General features: G+C 34.7%; 1 protein-coding gene across 5 annotated transcripts in view; it reads right to left on the bottom strand.

The window, feature by feature from the left end:
- Positions 1–17625, bottom strand: part of EPHA7 (EPH receptor A7) — a 171127-nt gene that overhangs the window by 97521 nt on the left and 55981 nt on the right. For all 5 annotated transcript variants that reach the window (XM_047761265.1, XM_047761261.1, XM_047761252.1 and 2 more), the window contains exons 4-5: positions 13279–13434; positions 12093–12428 (exon numbers count right to left, since the gene is read on the bottom strand). In XM_047761265.1, coding sequence (XP_047617221.1) covers positions 12093–12428; positions 13279–13434 — 492 coding nt within the window. The remainder of the gene's footprint in view (positions 1–12092; positions 12429–13278; positions 13435–17625) is intronic.

Here is a 17625-nt window from a genome sequence, read left to right on the forward strand (position 1 = left end):
TAATTTACTGCATTGCTTGATTAGTACAGATGTTTTTGTGGATGGCTCTGCATCATTCCACCAGATTGCTTGTCTGAATCAAATTTACTTCAATTCATCACCAACGAAGCAAGGAATAAAATAATCAACATTTACCCTCTCTTAACACTAGTACTGAAAACATAACAACTAAGTGCTTGTCAATTTAAAAACTGTCTCCTACCTGTCTCAAAGCTACATCCCTCAGCTTATCCAGGGCTTAAAATGATGTGTATGGTTGGGTGGACCAGAGTGTAGGAAATGGGACTGGAGGGAAACCTAAATACATCCTTCAAGTTTATGGGCCCATAAGCTTTATTTTAAAAAAAAAAAAAAGAGGTATAACATACAACACTATATTAATTTGATCAAATTTTTATCACCAACATCATCACCACTACCACCAATTTACATCATACGTACTCTTCTATATATGAATAATGTATGAAATTACCATCCACTGGCTTTTCATTCTTTGAAATGCAGCTTATTGATTTCTTGCTCTTATATGAAGTTTTTCTGAAACTGTGATTGTCTTCACAATGTTATTCCTTTAATAACACCTTGGGATAATGGTTATGATCATTTACTCTATAAGCACTAAGCAAACAACTCATATATAAAAACCCTTTTATACTGTACAACACTACCAAGTAAATCAGCAACCAGTTTTGGTTAACACAACCAAAAACCCTTGATTCCATTCATATCAAAAATCTTTCACACACACACACACACACACACACACACAAAGGTGTTCCCTGGTGGCTCAGATCTGGCATTGTCAGTATTATAACTCGGGTCACTGCTGTGGCACGGTTTTGATCCCTGGCCCTGGGAACTTCTGCATGCCCACGGCCATGGTCAAAAACAAACAAACCAAACTTTCACAAACTGTTAGTTCTTTCTTTTTGGCCGCGATCTGTGCTGTAGCTGTGGTAACACCAGATCCTTCACCCTGTCGTGATGGGAAAGACGTCAAACCCACATCCTGGTGCTACAGAGACACCATAGATCCTGTTGTACAATAGCATGAACCCCCCAAACATGTCAGTTTGTATTCTTAGCACAGTAATACTACTATATTACATGCATTTTGCTGTTTTATTATTTATGATTATGCAATATCTCCAGAAAAATAGACTGAATTAAATATATATCGATCCAGGATTGTACCCTGAAAAAAATTTAGCATATTTTACATCAGTCACTGCTGTTAATGTGCTTTTTTCATATCTCTACCCTATCATCTGCAAAAAGTAAAGAGCAGGTGGTCTGGTTAGTCACATTTCGGTTAAAGAGATTTTCTATATCTTACTTGAACAAACTTAACTTTAAAAGTAGAGTAGCTATTTCTTTATAAATAATATTCTAGTGGATATATTTTCAGTTTGCTACAATCTTTACTCTAGAAACTGACAGTAGTAAAATGAAGGATCTCCTATTAAGGACAATGCATATAATAAGAATTACTTTCCATAATTCTAAAATTATGGACTATTCCAGAATCATGATCCTAATAGGCAGTCATATATTTTTTGAAGAGTCTGTTTAGAGAAAGCTTAAATTTAACAAATTACAAATTTAAATATCTAAAACACAGAGTTATAAAGATTTTCACTAAAAAAATCCTGAAACAGCACTTACTTCTTAATCATGTAGAAAAATGTTAGTTTAAAATTGCCAAGAATATGACAAACTTGCTCAGGCTTGAAAATTTAGGGACAAAACTCATAACTTATTTTGTATTAAATGTTCTGCTACCACCAATGTAGCACCTTCTATAATTAATGAGATAATGAATTGGTTCTGTTTAAAAAAAGTCTTGCATGTCAGAAGCAAAATATTACTATTGGTCTTTCTGACAATTACTAATGCATTCCACTAAATAAGTTTAGTACTTTTGAGAGGGAGAAATCGTAGAAATGCATAAAATGTCTACAACACCCACTCCTTGATCCATCCACAAAAAACATTCTTGCCTTAGCTGTCCTCATATAAATTAAAAATAAATACTTTCCTTCAAACTAAAAGAATATGAGTAAATTATCTCAGGGATGTGTATCTCTATTAGTCTACTCAGGCTTCTATAATAAGATACCACAGACTCGTCATCTTACAAAAACAAATTTTCAGAGTTCCCTGGTGGCTTCATGGTTAAGGATCTGGTATAGTCACTGCTGTGGCTTGGGATATTGCTGTGGCATGAGTTCAATCCCTGGCCTGGGAACTTCTGCATGCTGTGGGCATGGCAAAAACAACAAAAACAAATTTTCTCACGGGTCTGGAAGCTGGAAATCTCAGACCAAGGTCCAGCAGGGTTCAGATTCTGATTCTGATGAGGTCTTCCTTCCTGGCTTGGAGATGGCCACCTTCCGGCTATGATTCATCGACCTTTCCACAGTGCATGTGTGTAGAGAGAAAGCCAGCTCACTGGTGTCTTTTACTGTAAGGACACTAATCCTGTAGGATCAGGGCCCAAACCTTATGACCTCATTTAACCTTGATTACCTCTTTATAGTCTCTGTCTTCAAATATAGTCACACCGGGGTGAAAGCCTCAACAAATGAGTCTGGTGAAAGACAGAACTCAGTCCACAGCAGTATTATAACTGAGTTATTATGCAAATTAACCCTTTCTTCCCAGATACTTAAGTATCATTATGTACAAAATGGCAGTTTTGTGATCAAAGAATTTATGAAAAGACTAGATATATTAAAATGAAAATATGAGACATATATTTAATTAAGGAAAATCATGACAGCTATTTGCTATACTCTTAAGCAGTTACAAAAATACAAAAAGAAAAAAAATTAAAGTAAGTTATAAAAAGCTGGTGCCATATGCTTAAAATAGTAGTCCTAAGAACTAACAGAAAAGATCTCAAATCTTGGTCCTTGTTCGTGCTTCCACTACATTCAATGTCATATAAGAAGGCAGAAATTAATTCTACTTTAAGTATGTTTTCAAAATCTGAAAATTATAAAAGTTTTCAAAATTAAATGTGACTTGTATCTCAATATTTTACAAGATTAAGCTTTTGTTCTACATAAATATTAAGTAATGGATGAAAACTCATTTTAATATTTTAAATATATCTATCACTTCAAAACAAAATCTAGAATTTTATACTTTAAATCATTATCTTACAAATTCATTGCATAATTTAAATAAAATTTTAATGATTTAAATTAACTAACACTTATATAGTAAACTTGATAATCTTAGAAAGTCTCTTTGTGTGTCAATACACAATGAATTTATGACTTTACTTCAAGAGATTTACTAAGCACATACCCTGGGCCCAGTATGTTACAGAGGCTAGAGAGTAAGACTAAAATGCCACTGTCTCTTCACACTGCGAATTCTAACAGGAAAGACAAACATTTCCTAGATAACATGTGAAAAATATAAGATAATGCATGAAATACTTACTGTAAGATCATATCACAAAATGACATAATTTTTTCCTAAATTTTCATTGTAATTTTAGGATGTGAAGATACTATGTAGGCATATAGGTCTTCACATGTGAAGTGATCAGCACATACTAAGCAGTCAATAATATTAGCTGTCAGTATTAATACCACATGGTTGCAATTCCCATAGTGAACATTTTATTCAAATAGTATCCCCAAAAAATCTTCCTTTATATATGTGTTTTAATTATTGATATCCACTGAAAAAAACTGTACATTTTGAAATTAATGGTGTCATAAAAGTATTTAAAATAAAGAAATAATTTTTACTAACAGTCTAAAGCTCCTACTTGCTAAACAAAACATATAAATTTCTAAAATGTCGTGCCCTCTGGCATAAATAAGCATGACTGAATCCTCTGCCATTCATATATATCAAGTTTATAAAATAACTAGAAACAGAAATGCATATTATGAATGGTTTACCATTAAAGGAATTTCATTCATTTTTCTGCTGCAGATTGTATAACTGAGCATATGTATATATATGTGTGTGTGTTTTAACAACATTAACACTATTTACACATTTTTTTTTGATCATTGTTGGTTTTTTGTTTTTTTGTTCTTGTTTTTGGCATTTATATCTTGTGTCACCTTATGGCAACTGCTGCATTTAATATTACTCAGTATAATCAGTAAACGGTTTGAACAAAAAAATATATTGTCTTAACATCACGTTCCCTTATAAGAAATCAAGCTTACAAATCCCCGAGAAACTTCAAAACATATACACTTAAATGGAATTAGTTGATTTTACTTAAAGGACACATAACTTGATGTCCTACTATTTTAAATTATTGAAAAGAGATTATCTGAATTAATTTATGAGAAAAATCATCACAGCTGAGTCACATTAATAAATATGAGCAAAGATATTTCTGACAAATATAGGAAATGACTTTTGGCACTATCTCTTTTTTGTAGAATTTTGCTTATATATAATGTTATATCATATACCCCTATGGTTATACTTTATTTGGAATATTATGTAAACATCATAAGTCTAAGTAAAGGGAATACTGAAGCAAATCTTTTTTTTTTTTTCTTTTGTCCTTTTAGGGCCACACCCACTGCATATGGAGGTTCCCAGGTTAGGAGTCTAATTGGAGCTGTAGCTGCTGGCCTACACCAGAGACACAGCAACGTGGGATCCGAGCCACGTCTGCGACCTACACCACAGCTCATGGCAATGCTGGAAACTCAACTCACTGAGCAAGGCCAGGGATCGAACCCACAACCTCATGGTTCCTAGTCGGATTCGTTAACCACTGAGCCACGATGGGAACTCCTGAAGCAAATCTTAATTGTGACAGAAAAAGAAGATCTGGGCATTTGAAAACATAAGGGAAATTAGTCAAATTAAGATATGAAGATATGTTTCTGAAGTTCATTAAAGGAAGGCAATAAAATCACAGCCAGAGGATAAATACTATAATTACCAATGCTCCTTTCTAGAAGTTACATTTCTTATTAATATCCCCAAGAAACAAAACTTCTTAGATGTTCCCCTTTTCATTGATGAGTAATTTATCATCAGACCATTGAATCAATCTGCAAATTCCCATGTAAAGACTTGTGGAAGAGTTCCCACTATGGCATGGTGTGTTAAGAATCTGACTGCAGCAGCTCAGGTTGCATGTGGCTCAGATTCAATCTCTGGTCTGAGAACTTCCATATGCCTCAAGTGTGGCCATTAAAAAAAAAAAAAAAAGAATTGTAGACAAAAATTCTTTAAAATAGTAGTCCATGATAAGATTACATAACAATAATTCTCAGATAAACTTGATTGCAATAATCTTAGTCATTCCTATATAATTTACATGTCCTCTTGGTAAGTCACAGAATCTAAGGTTCAACTTTTCACTTGCAAATGGTATTAATACTTGCCTTACCAACTTTACAAATTTACTTCAAATCCTAATGATACAATGTGTATATAAGTGGTATATAAACCATTTGCCCATACTAAATAAAAAGGATGATGAGGGAGTTCCCTTCGTGGCTCAGCAGTTAAAGAACCCGACTAGTATCCATGAGGACGTGGGTTTGATCCCTGGCCTTGCTCAGTGGGTTAGGGATCTGGCATTGCCGTGAGCTGTGGTGTAGGTCACAGATGCGGCTCAGATTCTGCATTGCTGTGGCTGTGGTATAGGCTGGCAATTGTAGCTCCGATTAGACCCCTAGCCTGGGAACCTCCATATGCCGAGAGTGCAGCCCTAAAAAAAAAACAAAAAACAAACAAACAAACAAAAAAACACCCACCAAAAAGCACAAACAAAAAAAGGATGATAAAATGTTGAGAAACACTCTATATCTTTGTAGAGAAATTAAGATATCTTCACATTATAAGGACAGCCTTACAGATACTTCTGAAAACATTTCAGAAAATGTTTTCTATATACCTATTTTCCATAGGAATCAAGGCTAAGCAGGAGAATTTTTTTTTTTAACAAAATTTATGTGTAATACATCAAATGTTCTATGGAAGATACACAAAAGTTTAAAATGTAAACCAGGGTCAGTTATGTAACTTTGCTGTTCAAAAACATCCAGTTCCCCCATCCCAGTTAAGAAAGGCCTTTTTTTTTTTTTTTTTCAATAAACCTTCCCATTAGCCCTTCCCACAAATCTTTATTCATCCAATTTATACCACTTATTCTCTAAACACACTCTGAAGTTTGCCCCTTGTTAACTATCAGTAATGGATTGTGTGATGGATCGACTTGGTGAAGGACTGGAGAACTTATTTGCTGAGCTGCTGAGACAGCTGCTCAAGCAGACCTCAGTTCCCTTCCCCCCTTCAGAATTTCCTTGCCTGAAAAATGACACCTTGCTCCTTCCTAGAGGAGCCTGCAGCCAACAACGCAGGACAAAGAGATGTATAAGCCTGCCACTCTCTTTTCAACTCAGGACAAACCGAAGGCTCCTCACAGGTGGAGAGCTTCCCGTGGAGTTGCCATAGGATTCCACTGAGACCCCATCATGGCTCGACTTCACTGCCGCTCACTCCTACTCCTTTCCTTTTTCTTCAGATGGTGCTGAACACAAGGACGTGTCCTAACACAACTCCTGCAAGGAATCTCCTTCAAAATGTCTGCTTCCTGAGGAACTTAATTCAGGAAACTATCTCCTCTTTCAAGAAGTTAGTTTTCATCCTTATTTCCTTCCCAATGCTTTTTCGAGCATTGTTAAGTCACAAATCCCATTTAAAGTTCTCCAAAAAAAAAAGAAAAAAAAAGAGACAGTATCTGTACACATGTCACTCAGCTATCAATAATCTGCAGTCAACCTTGCACCATACAATGTATAATTTGTGCTAGATTATGACTGTCCATTTAATTAAGGACATAAAATGAGTCTTAGAAGTCTTCTCTGTTACTTAGGACTACACAAGTCTGAACATTAAGTGAGTCAACTTTTACAGTCTTCTCATGAAACTCTCACATTTAAAAAGTACGAGAAATATAGTAAATGTTCAATCATTAGTAATTCTTATTACTTCTCTTACTTTAATTCTGGTAGTAGTATATAACACACTTCTTTATTCTAATGAGTATAACCGATATTAAACTAAAAGCTCCGTTTTTTTTTTTTTTTTGCAATATGAGGATTCAAGTAGTATGACACAATTTCAGTAGAAAAAACAAGTTCAAAGAAGTGAAATAGCTTATCTAATGTTAGTAATAATGACATCAAATATCAAATCCTATGGGTTTCCCATTCGTGTCTGAATGTTTTCACTCTTGTAAAATCATTCAATTTTTCTTTTTTCTTTTTGTCCACATCCAAGTCACACAGAAGTTCACAGGCCAGGGTCAAACTTGCGCCACAGCAGTTACCCAAATCACAGCAGTGACAACATGGGATCCTTAACCGCTAGGCCATCAGGGAACTCCTCATTTAACTCTTCTTAGGTGTGAGTAGTTTACTCATTAGAATTAGTTGCAAGACACTTAGAATGCAGAATGAACTGGATTAGATGGTAAAGATACAAACATAACATATCACTGACCTGAAGAATAATTACTAAGCCCCTTAAGTCTTTTTGTAGAAAAGACCACATATTGTAATTTTATATTATGTTTTCTAACAAAGTTAAAATTTATCTAATTGTTTAAATGATTCCACAATGAAAGAAGATATTAGAGAAAGAGACAGTAGTTTTAGGTGACCTGTTTTTATTAATTTCTCTGCAGACCACTTTGGTGTGTTAATGGTCTTGATCTATAGAAGGAATGTGGTGGCAATTATTATGTTTTCACGGAAGAAGTTCTTCTTGAGGGCCTAGGCTATGACTTACTTGTCTCCTTTCTGACAAAACCATATTCATTCTATAGTTCTAGATGGACTGGCATCTTTTCTACGAGGATTCTCCCCTTTTGCCACAGATAGAATAAATATTTCCTTCTTTCAGATTCTATACTTTGTTCCTAATGTTATTCTACAGCACACATCACCTTATAGTCAAGTGCCCTATCATTAGCTATATAACTTAATAAATGTCTGCTACAGTACAGGCTCCTCATAAGGATAGGGCCATTCTTTGCCTATCCTCAGCATCCCACACAGTGCTTGACACACTCTAGTCAGTACAGTTGGCTGAGTTAATGTTTTAAAAAGTAGTGTTTAAATAATTACTTCTTCAGAACACTGTGTAATTATTAAGACCATATCTGTTCCAGACAGCCTTCTACCCTAGGAAGAATAAATATCATAATGCCATAAAATCAAATGCAGGTGCTTTCCCCCAACTCACATATATATTTTTAATATTTCCAATGTACATTAATTTGATCTGTGTGACTTTACTCTTAATAGGTCAATATCATTCCTGACAAAAAAGCAACAAAAAGAATATATTTCAGCCACCTTGTGTAGGTTATATGTTCTCGATAAGTACAAAAACTATCTAAATATGAACACCACGTATTAAGCTTCTCTATACACTTCTCAACTTAAAGCTAATTATTGGTTTAAATAAGAACCTCAGTCTTAAGATAACTTGTGACTAGATAATAGTCACATTTCATGCACGCTAAACAAAATTAATTTCTCCCTCCTGCAATGTTAAAACATATAATTGCCAATTCTGGACATCGATTATCTCCCCTTGTCAAAACACATTGCAAGAGATAAAGATTTTAGTGTGTTTTGCCTTGATAGGTCCACAAAGAATTATATAAAAAGAAGATTAATCAGTATTCATCATGCTATTCATTGCAATAACATTTTTATGACAATAAAGAGATTTTAAGTTTTCTCATACCATCTCATTTAACAGGATAATAGAGGAAGATAGACACTATTTTATCTTCATTTTACTTATGCAGAACTTCAGTGGTCCACCAAACTGAACCTCATAAGTGGCAACAGGGGCTGAGGTACAGGTCCTTAAACACCAATAACCCTGAGGAAAGGATCAGGGGCCTTCAAGATACTTCCATTTCCACTAACACTGGTATGGGGGGCGGGGGCTCCTGCACTCCAGACGTGAAACTGAATAGAAAAGGAACTACAAAGGGTACATACTACCTTTCAAATGCTGCCTGATTTTTTCCATCCTTACTCTCTCATCTTGCCCAGATACATGCATATTCTCTCTCTCTCTCTCTCTTTTTTTTTAAATATATGTTTCTTTTTTTTTTTTCATTATAGCTGGTTTACAGTGTTCTGTCAATTTTCAACTGTACAGCACAGTGAACCCGGTACACATACATGTATAGATACTTTTATCAAATTCTCTTAATAAATCTTTTTTATCCTAGGCATAAGTGTATTGCTGATGAGGGGCATAACTGACCAGATATCCAGATTTAAATTCACTATTGAAGTGACTGCGGCATAAACTAAATGGGAGGTGATGCTGTTTGTTTAATGTAGAATGAAAATTTCAGGGATCACTGCAGGTCCTTGTGTATGACTATGCAGATAGTCATACACAAGGACAAAATTTCAAGTCATTCTCCAATTTAGAAAAAGCAAATATACTAGTGATGGGGGGAGAAGTGGGTACATTTAATTGTACAACAGATACCATATATTCTAAATTTCCTCTGTTAAAAAATAAATTAAAACCTTAAAAATTACCACAGCTTGCTGCCTTATTAATGCACTTCTATTTAAAAGCATTAAAAGCTAAGTGCGTAAATTCATGGGGTTTTGGCATCTGAGTTGCTGTATAGACTAGGCAAAATTTTTTTTTTTTAATTTTTAACTTTTTTGTCTTTTTTAGAGCTGCACCGGTGGCATATGGAAGTTCCAAGGCTAGGGGTCAAATTGGAGCTGCAGCTATCAGCCTACATCACAGCCACAGCAACTCAGGACCCGAGCAGCATCTATGACCTACACCACCACAGTTCACAACAACATATGATCCTTAATCTACTGAGTGAGGGAAGGGATCAAACCTGCATCCTTATGGATACTAGTCAGTTTCGTTTCCACTAAGCTACAATGGGAACTCTGGGACTAGACAAATTTGAATTAATATTTTAATACGAAAGTGCTAATGCAGGTTGCTTTTAAAGTTTATTACACTTATTCTTTGCAAAAATGTTAATATCTTTACTGAGGTATAATCTTCATGCCCTAACATTCACCCATTTTAGTACACAATTCAATATTTTTGAGTATACTTACAGAGTTGAGCAAACATCACAATCTAATTTTTGTACACTGAAATTACCCCCTCTCCCCACCAAAACCAAACAAACCTAGTTTGTTCTTAACCAGAAGAGAATCAAAGAACAAAGCCATTTTACCTAACTACTGTGAAATAGTTGATTCAAGAATGTATGGAAAATCTATGACCTATTTAGGCTGCACAGTATTAACTTGAAAAATTAAACAGACATTTAAAGAGCAAGAAAAACAAATTCCCAAAGTGGCATATCTATAAACTCTATTTGTGGTATCAGTTCAGTATCTTTAAGTTGTATTCAAAAACAAATAAAAATATCTTTTCTTATACTTGATATCAGCAGGAATAAAGCAGTTATTTCAGCTTAGCAGACCTAAGACCATTTTATTAATGGTTCCAAAGATAGCTCTACTGTCACAATCATGAACCTAAAATGTTTCAAACCCACTCACTATAACATTATGATGACAAATTTCAATATAAATCAACACGAGTAAAAAGAGCTACTGACAAGAGCATTTTAAAAGAATGGTGTTAGGGATGGAAATGCTATAAAATGGGGTTGTGATGGTCATTGTACAACTATAAATGTAATAAAATTCATTAAAAAAAGAATAGTAAATAGGGTAAGGGTAAATAAAATGAAGCAATCCAAATGGAAGCTACTTTCTTATCCAATTTTTGAAGATTTAAAACTTTCTATGTATGTTATATATACACAGACTCAGTTTTTGCATGACTCCTCTAGACTTCAGTTTTTACATGAGATCTGATCTTCCATAGCCTTTTAAATAAATATGGACAATAAACCTTTAGAATAAGAACCCACCAATCTGTTCAAAATGGTCAGCATGAGACAATGCATAGATATCATTATGTGGATATAATTTAAATAGGTAATATTTTATTAAAGTTGGCATAGATATGAATAATAGATTAGTCTATGTCCAGGAATTTGGGTCATTTTGACTGTTGACAGCTTGCCAAAGATCAAGAAGATCTTAAAAACTTATTATGACGCTAACACAACTTAGTCCTCCAGGGCAGGTCCAATTTTATTAATGACGATGACGTAGCACTTGGCTACATGGACAAGATAGCATCATCCTTGCAGCAGCAATAATTTTCAAAAGTTTGAGAAAGCCCTCAATTTCTGCAACTTTCCTCAGTAATGAGATTTTTCTGAAGGTTTAGAAAGTCTCCAATTTCTGAAACTTCCTTCCCAATTTGTATTTTCCCAAACTTACTTACCGCAGCAAAGAATGACCAAGTAAGGCACCTCAAATGCCAATTAAAAAAAAAAAAAGCAAAAACTGTTCTTAGGCTAAGCTACCCATTCAAAATCTCATGAACATTATATTTCTTAATCATTTATTTTGAGATCCTCATGATATCTCCCAAATATTCTGATATTATAGATATTAATCTGATCACAAATCTAGTGATTAACATAAAACTCCCCGTGCAAATTTGAAGGTAGACGTCATCTACTACAGTATCTCATTCTATGTGGTAAATAATGGGTTAATACCAGGTGAGACACTGAAGCCAACTCCTTCTTTATTCTTGATTATCACGTAGATTTTGATTATGGGCACAAAGTGCGCAAAAATGTAAAAATGCAAGAAATATCCGACATCTTATTTTATCCAAGATTTTCCCTCTCCTCCTCTAGATCTTAACAGAGTCGCTCCTCTTAGTGCAATCTAAACTGGTTTACAATTTATCCCCTTTTATTTCTCCTGCCAGATCTCTAGAGGAGATGTTAATGAGTCTAGTAATGGTTTAACAGGCAACAGAAGAAATAACAAAAAAAAAAAAAGCTAAAGGTGTGAATAATCAGCAAGCTGGAATAATCAAGTTCTGTAGAGCCAAGTTAACTAAAGATTCAAGTGAGAGGCCTCACTGATGGAGTCATATTTTTCACTTAAGTAAGGACAAACACAACAACATACCTGCTTGGCCTGTGGTGACACTGACAGCCGCAAAGAGCCTCTGAGATCGGCTTAAGTCAGAAACTCCATTTACAGCTTCAACTTCAAAGGTATAATTAGCGTGGGCCAGGAGGTCCATGACAGTGACATAGTTATCCTCTAATCCAGTCTGCTGGGGCATGTATCCAATGTTACTCCCACAGGGAACACATTCGCCCTGTTCCCAGCTGCACCGCTTACACAGGATTCTGTAGGTCACATCATTTCTTCCCCCATTGTCTGCAGGAGGACTCCACTCCAGGCTCACTGTGGTTTGGTTGATGTTGAAAATGAGGTTCTGTGGTGCAGATGGAGGCCCTGGGGAAGCCAAAAATAAATAAACAAATAAAAATAGACAGAAAGCAAACAAAAATGAACGAAAGGATCCACGTGAGGCATTAAGCTAGTGGCCCAGTTACCATCCAGAGAATGGGCTGAAATTCTTTCTTTCACATAAACATTCCATTACCTTTCCTAGAGTAACCATACAAAGCCTTCTTCAATTCTCTTGGCAAGAGGCTTTATTTATTTTCTATTTAATAATATGTCAAAATAAAAACAGGATAACAACTGTCTTTCTACTTTTGCCATGGTCTTGAGCTATTTTTCTTCCAAGCAACTAAAAAAGAACAGTTAATGCACCTAAAAAAGCAGTTGTGCCATTGTTTAAAAGTTTTTCTTTTAGCCATATAAGAGGGAATACATCTACTCAGTTTTAATGTGCTCAAGAATGATTTATAGTAATGTCTTAAATTGGCTTTGAATTTGAGTCTCTCAAACATTCATTATTCGAAGCACCCAGATGTGAGGTTTGCTCTATTTAGTGATAGAATTTTAATTCAGAAATCACCTTTTTCTAATCACATTTCATATCCATGCAAGAGTCAAATAACTTACCTTTTATTATTCCTACTAGATACATGTGGAAAATATGATTAAATAAAATGTATCTTGATTTGGCAGACATGAAAATAACACTGCTGATGATGTAAGATGTATCTATTTCATATTATTGCTCAGCCTTATTGGTTCATGGAAAGTTTACAAGTATTTAATAACAATTAAGAATGTATTCCTAAATGTCATGCCTGTCTCAAAAATGTCATGATTTTACAAAAAAGTGGAAAGTATCTGACAGTCCTTGTATAGTTCACAATGGTGGACTTACGTGTGCACGCCACGTAGGGCGGATCAGATGGAGCCCTGTAATAGCCATCCTCACAGTCACACCTTGAGGAGCCTTCTTTATCAGAAAAGCTGTGCGTCGGACAACGAGAGCACTGAAGATCTTGAGAGGATGATTTATAGAACCCACGGCCACAGGCTGGGAATGCAAAAGAAAGTGAAAATAAAAACATGAGAACAGAAACTTTTTTGGATTTGGGTAATATTTAGCAAAGACTAAAACATGAAATTTGATTTGTGAAAAGCACACACTTAAAGATAAAATTCTATTTAGTGAATATCAATAACCCAATGTTATAATACTACATTTTAAAACCAAAGGATAAAAACCAAATGATACACCAACTTGCACCTGTAGTTGGCATCAGTCCAAAGTCTAGAGCCCCAAATTAAACACAAGCATAATTTATTTAGACAAAATCTCAGGAGAGTTAATTCAGGGTAACTTTGATTTCAATAATAATTAACTTGCTTGTTGATTTGCATTAACACACTTCAAAGTTATGTTTTCTTAATCTAATATAGCTGTAAATTAACTTTTTATGTGTGAATTCGGTTCATACGGAAAAATATTAAAATAATTGTTTACCTAGCTAGAAATAAGAGTGATGTAAACATTTACATCTGAAAATGATAGAAATATATTCCCCCTCAATTTTCAGGAAACTTTAAGATATAATTTCAACAAATTTAAGTTATAAGGCAGGCTGCTTTCCACTACGTGAACTTCCTTGTTACTAAAAATGATGAAATCCTATGAACAGGAGAAACCTATTCTACCAGAAATAAGGAGAAAGCCATCAACTGCAAACAGATGATGCCTGCTTCTCCTCTGCTGAGAGGTTAAGATAGTCACACTAATAGAGCAACTGCTCTTGGCAATGAACAGACAGGCACAGGGAATATCTCTATCACTTTCCCAGTGAAGTTGCCTTACTCACTTTGAGCCTACTTATTATTAAATCAAGTAACCTGGAACCATTTACTATCCCCGGACACTTTACATATTTGTCTTCAATTAATATTTAGCAAATTCAATTTTCATTATTCCAACATTTTTTAATTAGTCCAGGGTACTGTACATTGACTATATTAAATAAATTCAATTTACCCTCCACATTTATTAAATGAGTATCTATTTAAGTTTTAGTGACTTTCAAATTTAATATACATCAATAACTCCTATCTATAAAGAAAAATTAGTGAATATTTAACATAAATTCAATTATAACTTTTAATTGTATAACATTCAAGTTTATTTAATGTTCCCAACTTGGGCATAATCACATTTTCACTCTTGGGTGGGAAAAACAATCTGATCTTATCAAGATGGTATGGATGTTCTCCAGAAAAAAGTTGAGTCATTGTGTACTTGTGTTCACATACTAAATATTTAATACATAATTTGGAACAATAGAGACCTCCAAATTATCTTTTAAGCTTCAAGAAAATAAGGCTGTTTTATATGAATAAGATAGGTATTTTAGATAACTTAGAAACTTAAAGATAGGTTATATTGTGGTAGATAATTGATAGATATGTGAACAGAACTACAACAATTTCCTTGTAAATATATGATCCACTACTACCCTCAGAAGCCAGTCTGCTTTTAGCTGGCTTCCTCTATTCATACAAAGTACAAACATATTGGGCATAGAAGCTTAATGCACCTCCATGTGTTGTCATAGCAATTACTACAAATCTACTGAACAGAGACAACGAGATAGATTACAAAATAATATAAAAATATAACACTTTAAACTGTTGCTAAGATCTTACCACATGAAAGAATGCTTAACTGGTAGGATAAAGAATTTAGCATGGATTTCTCAGGATGGAAATTTCTTTCTTTAAGTATGCACTGAATCTTGCTCCATGTATTATCTATAATTTAGTGATCAGATATAACATCCGTAATACAGAGAAAGCAATTCTTTACTTACAGCCTGCATCTTGACAACATTAAGACCCAGAGAATTAAAAAAGAAAAGAAGAGACAGAGAGAAGAGGTGTATACTAACAGTCTTTGTTGATATTATGTGTATCTGCTCACTTTTTACAGGGAGAGGAGGTTAGGGAGCAAGGAAATTGGGAACACAATGACGAAATGATTTAACATCTACTAGGCAAAGCTTCCAGAATTAGTAGGCAGCAACAACCTAGTGGAATCCCTCACAATTCTCATTCCCCCATTGCATAAAAAGCCCTCTAATGAAAAGCTGAATCTCAGTTCCCTCAGAAATAAGGAGGTCCATTTCTTGTTCAACTGACAGGATTTGTGGCATATATGTACCTAATGGAGAGAAATTAAAAACCCTTATCACTCAACTTTCAAATTACATTAAATTCTGTTACCATTTTAGCAGATGGGAAAACAGATTTGAAGCAAAATTAACCTGAGTTCTTAAAATAATTCTGTTTGTCTAGGTTAAAACTAGATTTAGAACACAGGACTGCTGACACTCAACCATATGCTATTCCACCGGCCTTGACTGCTGAATGAGCCAAAGTCTGGCACCTTTTCAGTGGGTCTCAAAGCTTTAGCAACCCTAAAAATGAATTTTAAATGGGTCCCTATTGCCTTTTATTATACCCTTTGACTAATTTAAAGTTATCACTTTAATTTAGAAACCTATGAAATAATATCCTAGCACACCTTACTCAAGAGATATTAAATAAGTCTGCCTAATTTCACTATGTGTTTTGGCACTGCAGTTGCCTGCAAAATGATGGAGTTCATGTGTAGCCATCATTACATAGATAATGAGAGGTAATCCCAGAAAAATGAGGTTGTAAAAGTCTTAACATTTTTTCTTTGAAGTAATATTCTGTTTCAGTTCAGTTAAGCTTGAAAATAATAACTAGTAATGAGACAGTTTTCACTTAACCTTTAAGGAAATTATTAATTTAGATTTAATAAAAATAAGTACAAAATCTTGGGAGCTACAGTGTAAAGAGTAAAGCCAAGAACACAAGAGAGACATAAGCTGTATCACTTAGGATGGTGGTGAGCAATTGGGTGGTAAAAAGCTTGAGAAGGAAGTAACAGATGCTCATAAAATTAAAATTTTAGATAATATATCTAGATGAAATAGCTTGAGTAAAATACTCAGTAAGAGAAACTGGGGTGAAGTGATATACCTGAGATTCAACCACTTAAGGAAGACTTGGATGAGCTCTCTAATTCCTCCCAAAAGCCTACGTGGAAATAAAGGCAATTTCTCCTCTCTATAAATGCAACTTTTTCCAAAAAGGTACTAGTAAAAAAGTTCTTCATGGTAAATGCTTTCTGAAACTTCAATCAAAGATAAATTCCGTTTATACATAATGATGAAGTATATAAGAATAACTTTGTAGAGTTCTCGTCATGGCTCAGTGGTAACAAACCTGACTAGTGTCCATGAGGATGCGGGTTTGATCCCTGGCCTCGCTCAGTGGCTTAAGGATCCGATGTTGCCCTGAGCTGTGGTGTAGATTGCAGACATGGCTTAGATCCTGCGTTGCTATGGATGTGGTGTAGGCTGACTGTTGTAGCTCTGATTCGAACCCTAGCCTAGGAACTTCCATAGGCCACAGGTGTGGCCCTAAAAAGCAAAACAAAACAAAACCAAAAAGAGAGTAACTTTCTTGGAATTGTGCAATAGCAGTTTTAAAACTTTTTTTCTTCATGTTCTTTATTTCTCAATTTGTTCAAAAGCATTTAAACTCAAAGCAAACTTTATGTGTGCCCTATGGTAAAATCAGTTAAAATAAGAAACATCCCATTCTGAGTTGCTGCCTTTTGATGATTTTGTTTTAACTGGACATTCTTTTAAGGTAGTATTTTATTGGATTGCTAAAGATTGGGAATATGTATAAAATTTGTTTCAATATTTAATTACTTTAGTAAAAACAATATTTCAGTGATTATTTTAGTAATAATATTTTTCAGTGTTACCACAGAAGCCTGGGATTGATTCTTTGGACTGTTTTTTTGTTTTTTTTGTTTGTTTGTTTGTTTTCCTAGCCCTCAGGGTCTTAATGAATAAAATAACACAAATTCTTTATCCTGGAGCTAAGAACCATAATCTTGTCAGATTTCATACACTAAGCAAGTTTTCACTTAGCTGGTTATTTAAATGGAAAACCACCAGAGTTCCCGTCATGGCTCAGTATTTAACAACCAGGGACCATGAGGTTGTGGTTTCAATCCCTGGCCTTTCTCAGTGGGTCGGGGATCCAGTGTTGCCGTGAGCTGTGGTGTAGGTCACAGACACAGCTTGGATCCTGCGTTGCTGTGGCTCTGGCATAGGTTGGCAGCTGTAGCTCCGATTAGACCCCTAGCCTGGGA

The sequence above is a fragment of the Phacochoerus africanus genome, chromosome 2 (assembly GCF_016906955.1).
Source record: "Phacochoerus africanus isolate WHEZ1 chromosome 2, ROS_Pafr_v1, whole genome shotgun sequence".
NCBI lineage: Eukaryota > Metazoa > Chordata > Mammalia > Artiodactyla > Suidae > Phacochoerus > Phacochoerus africanus.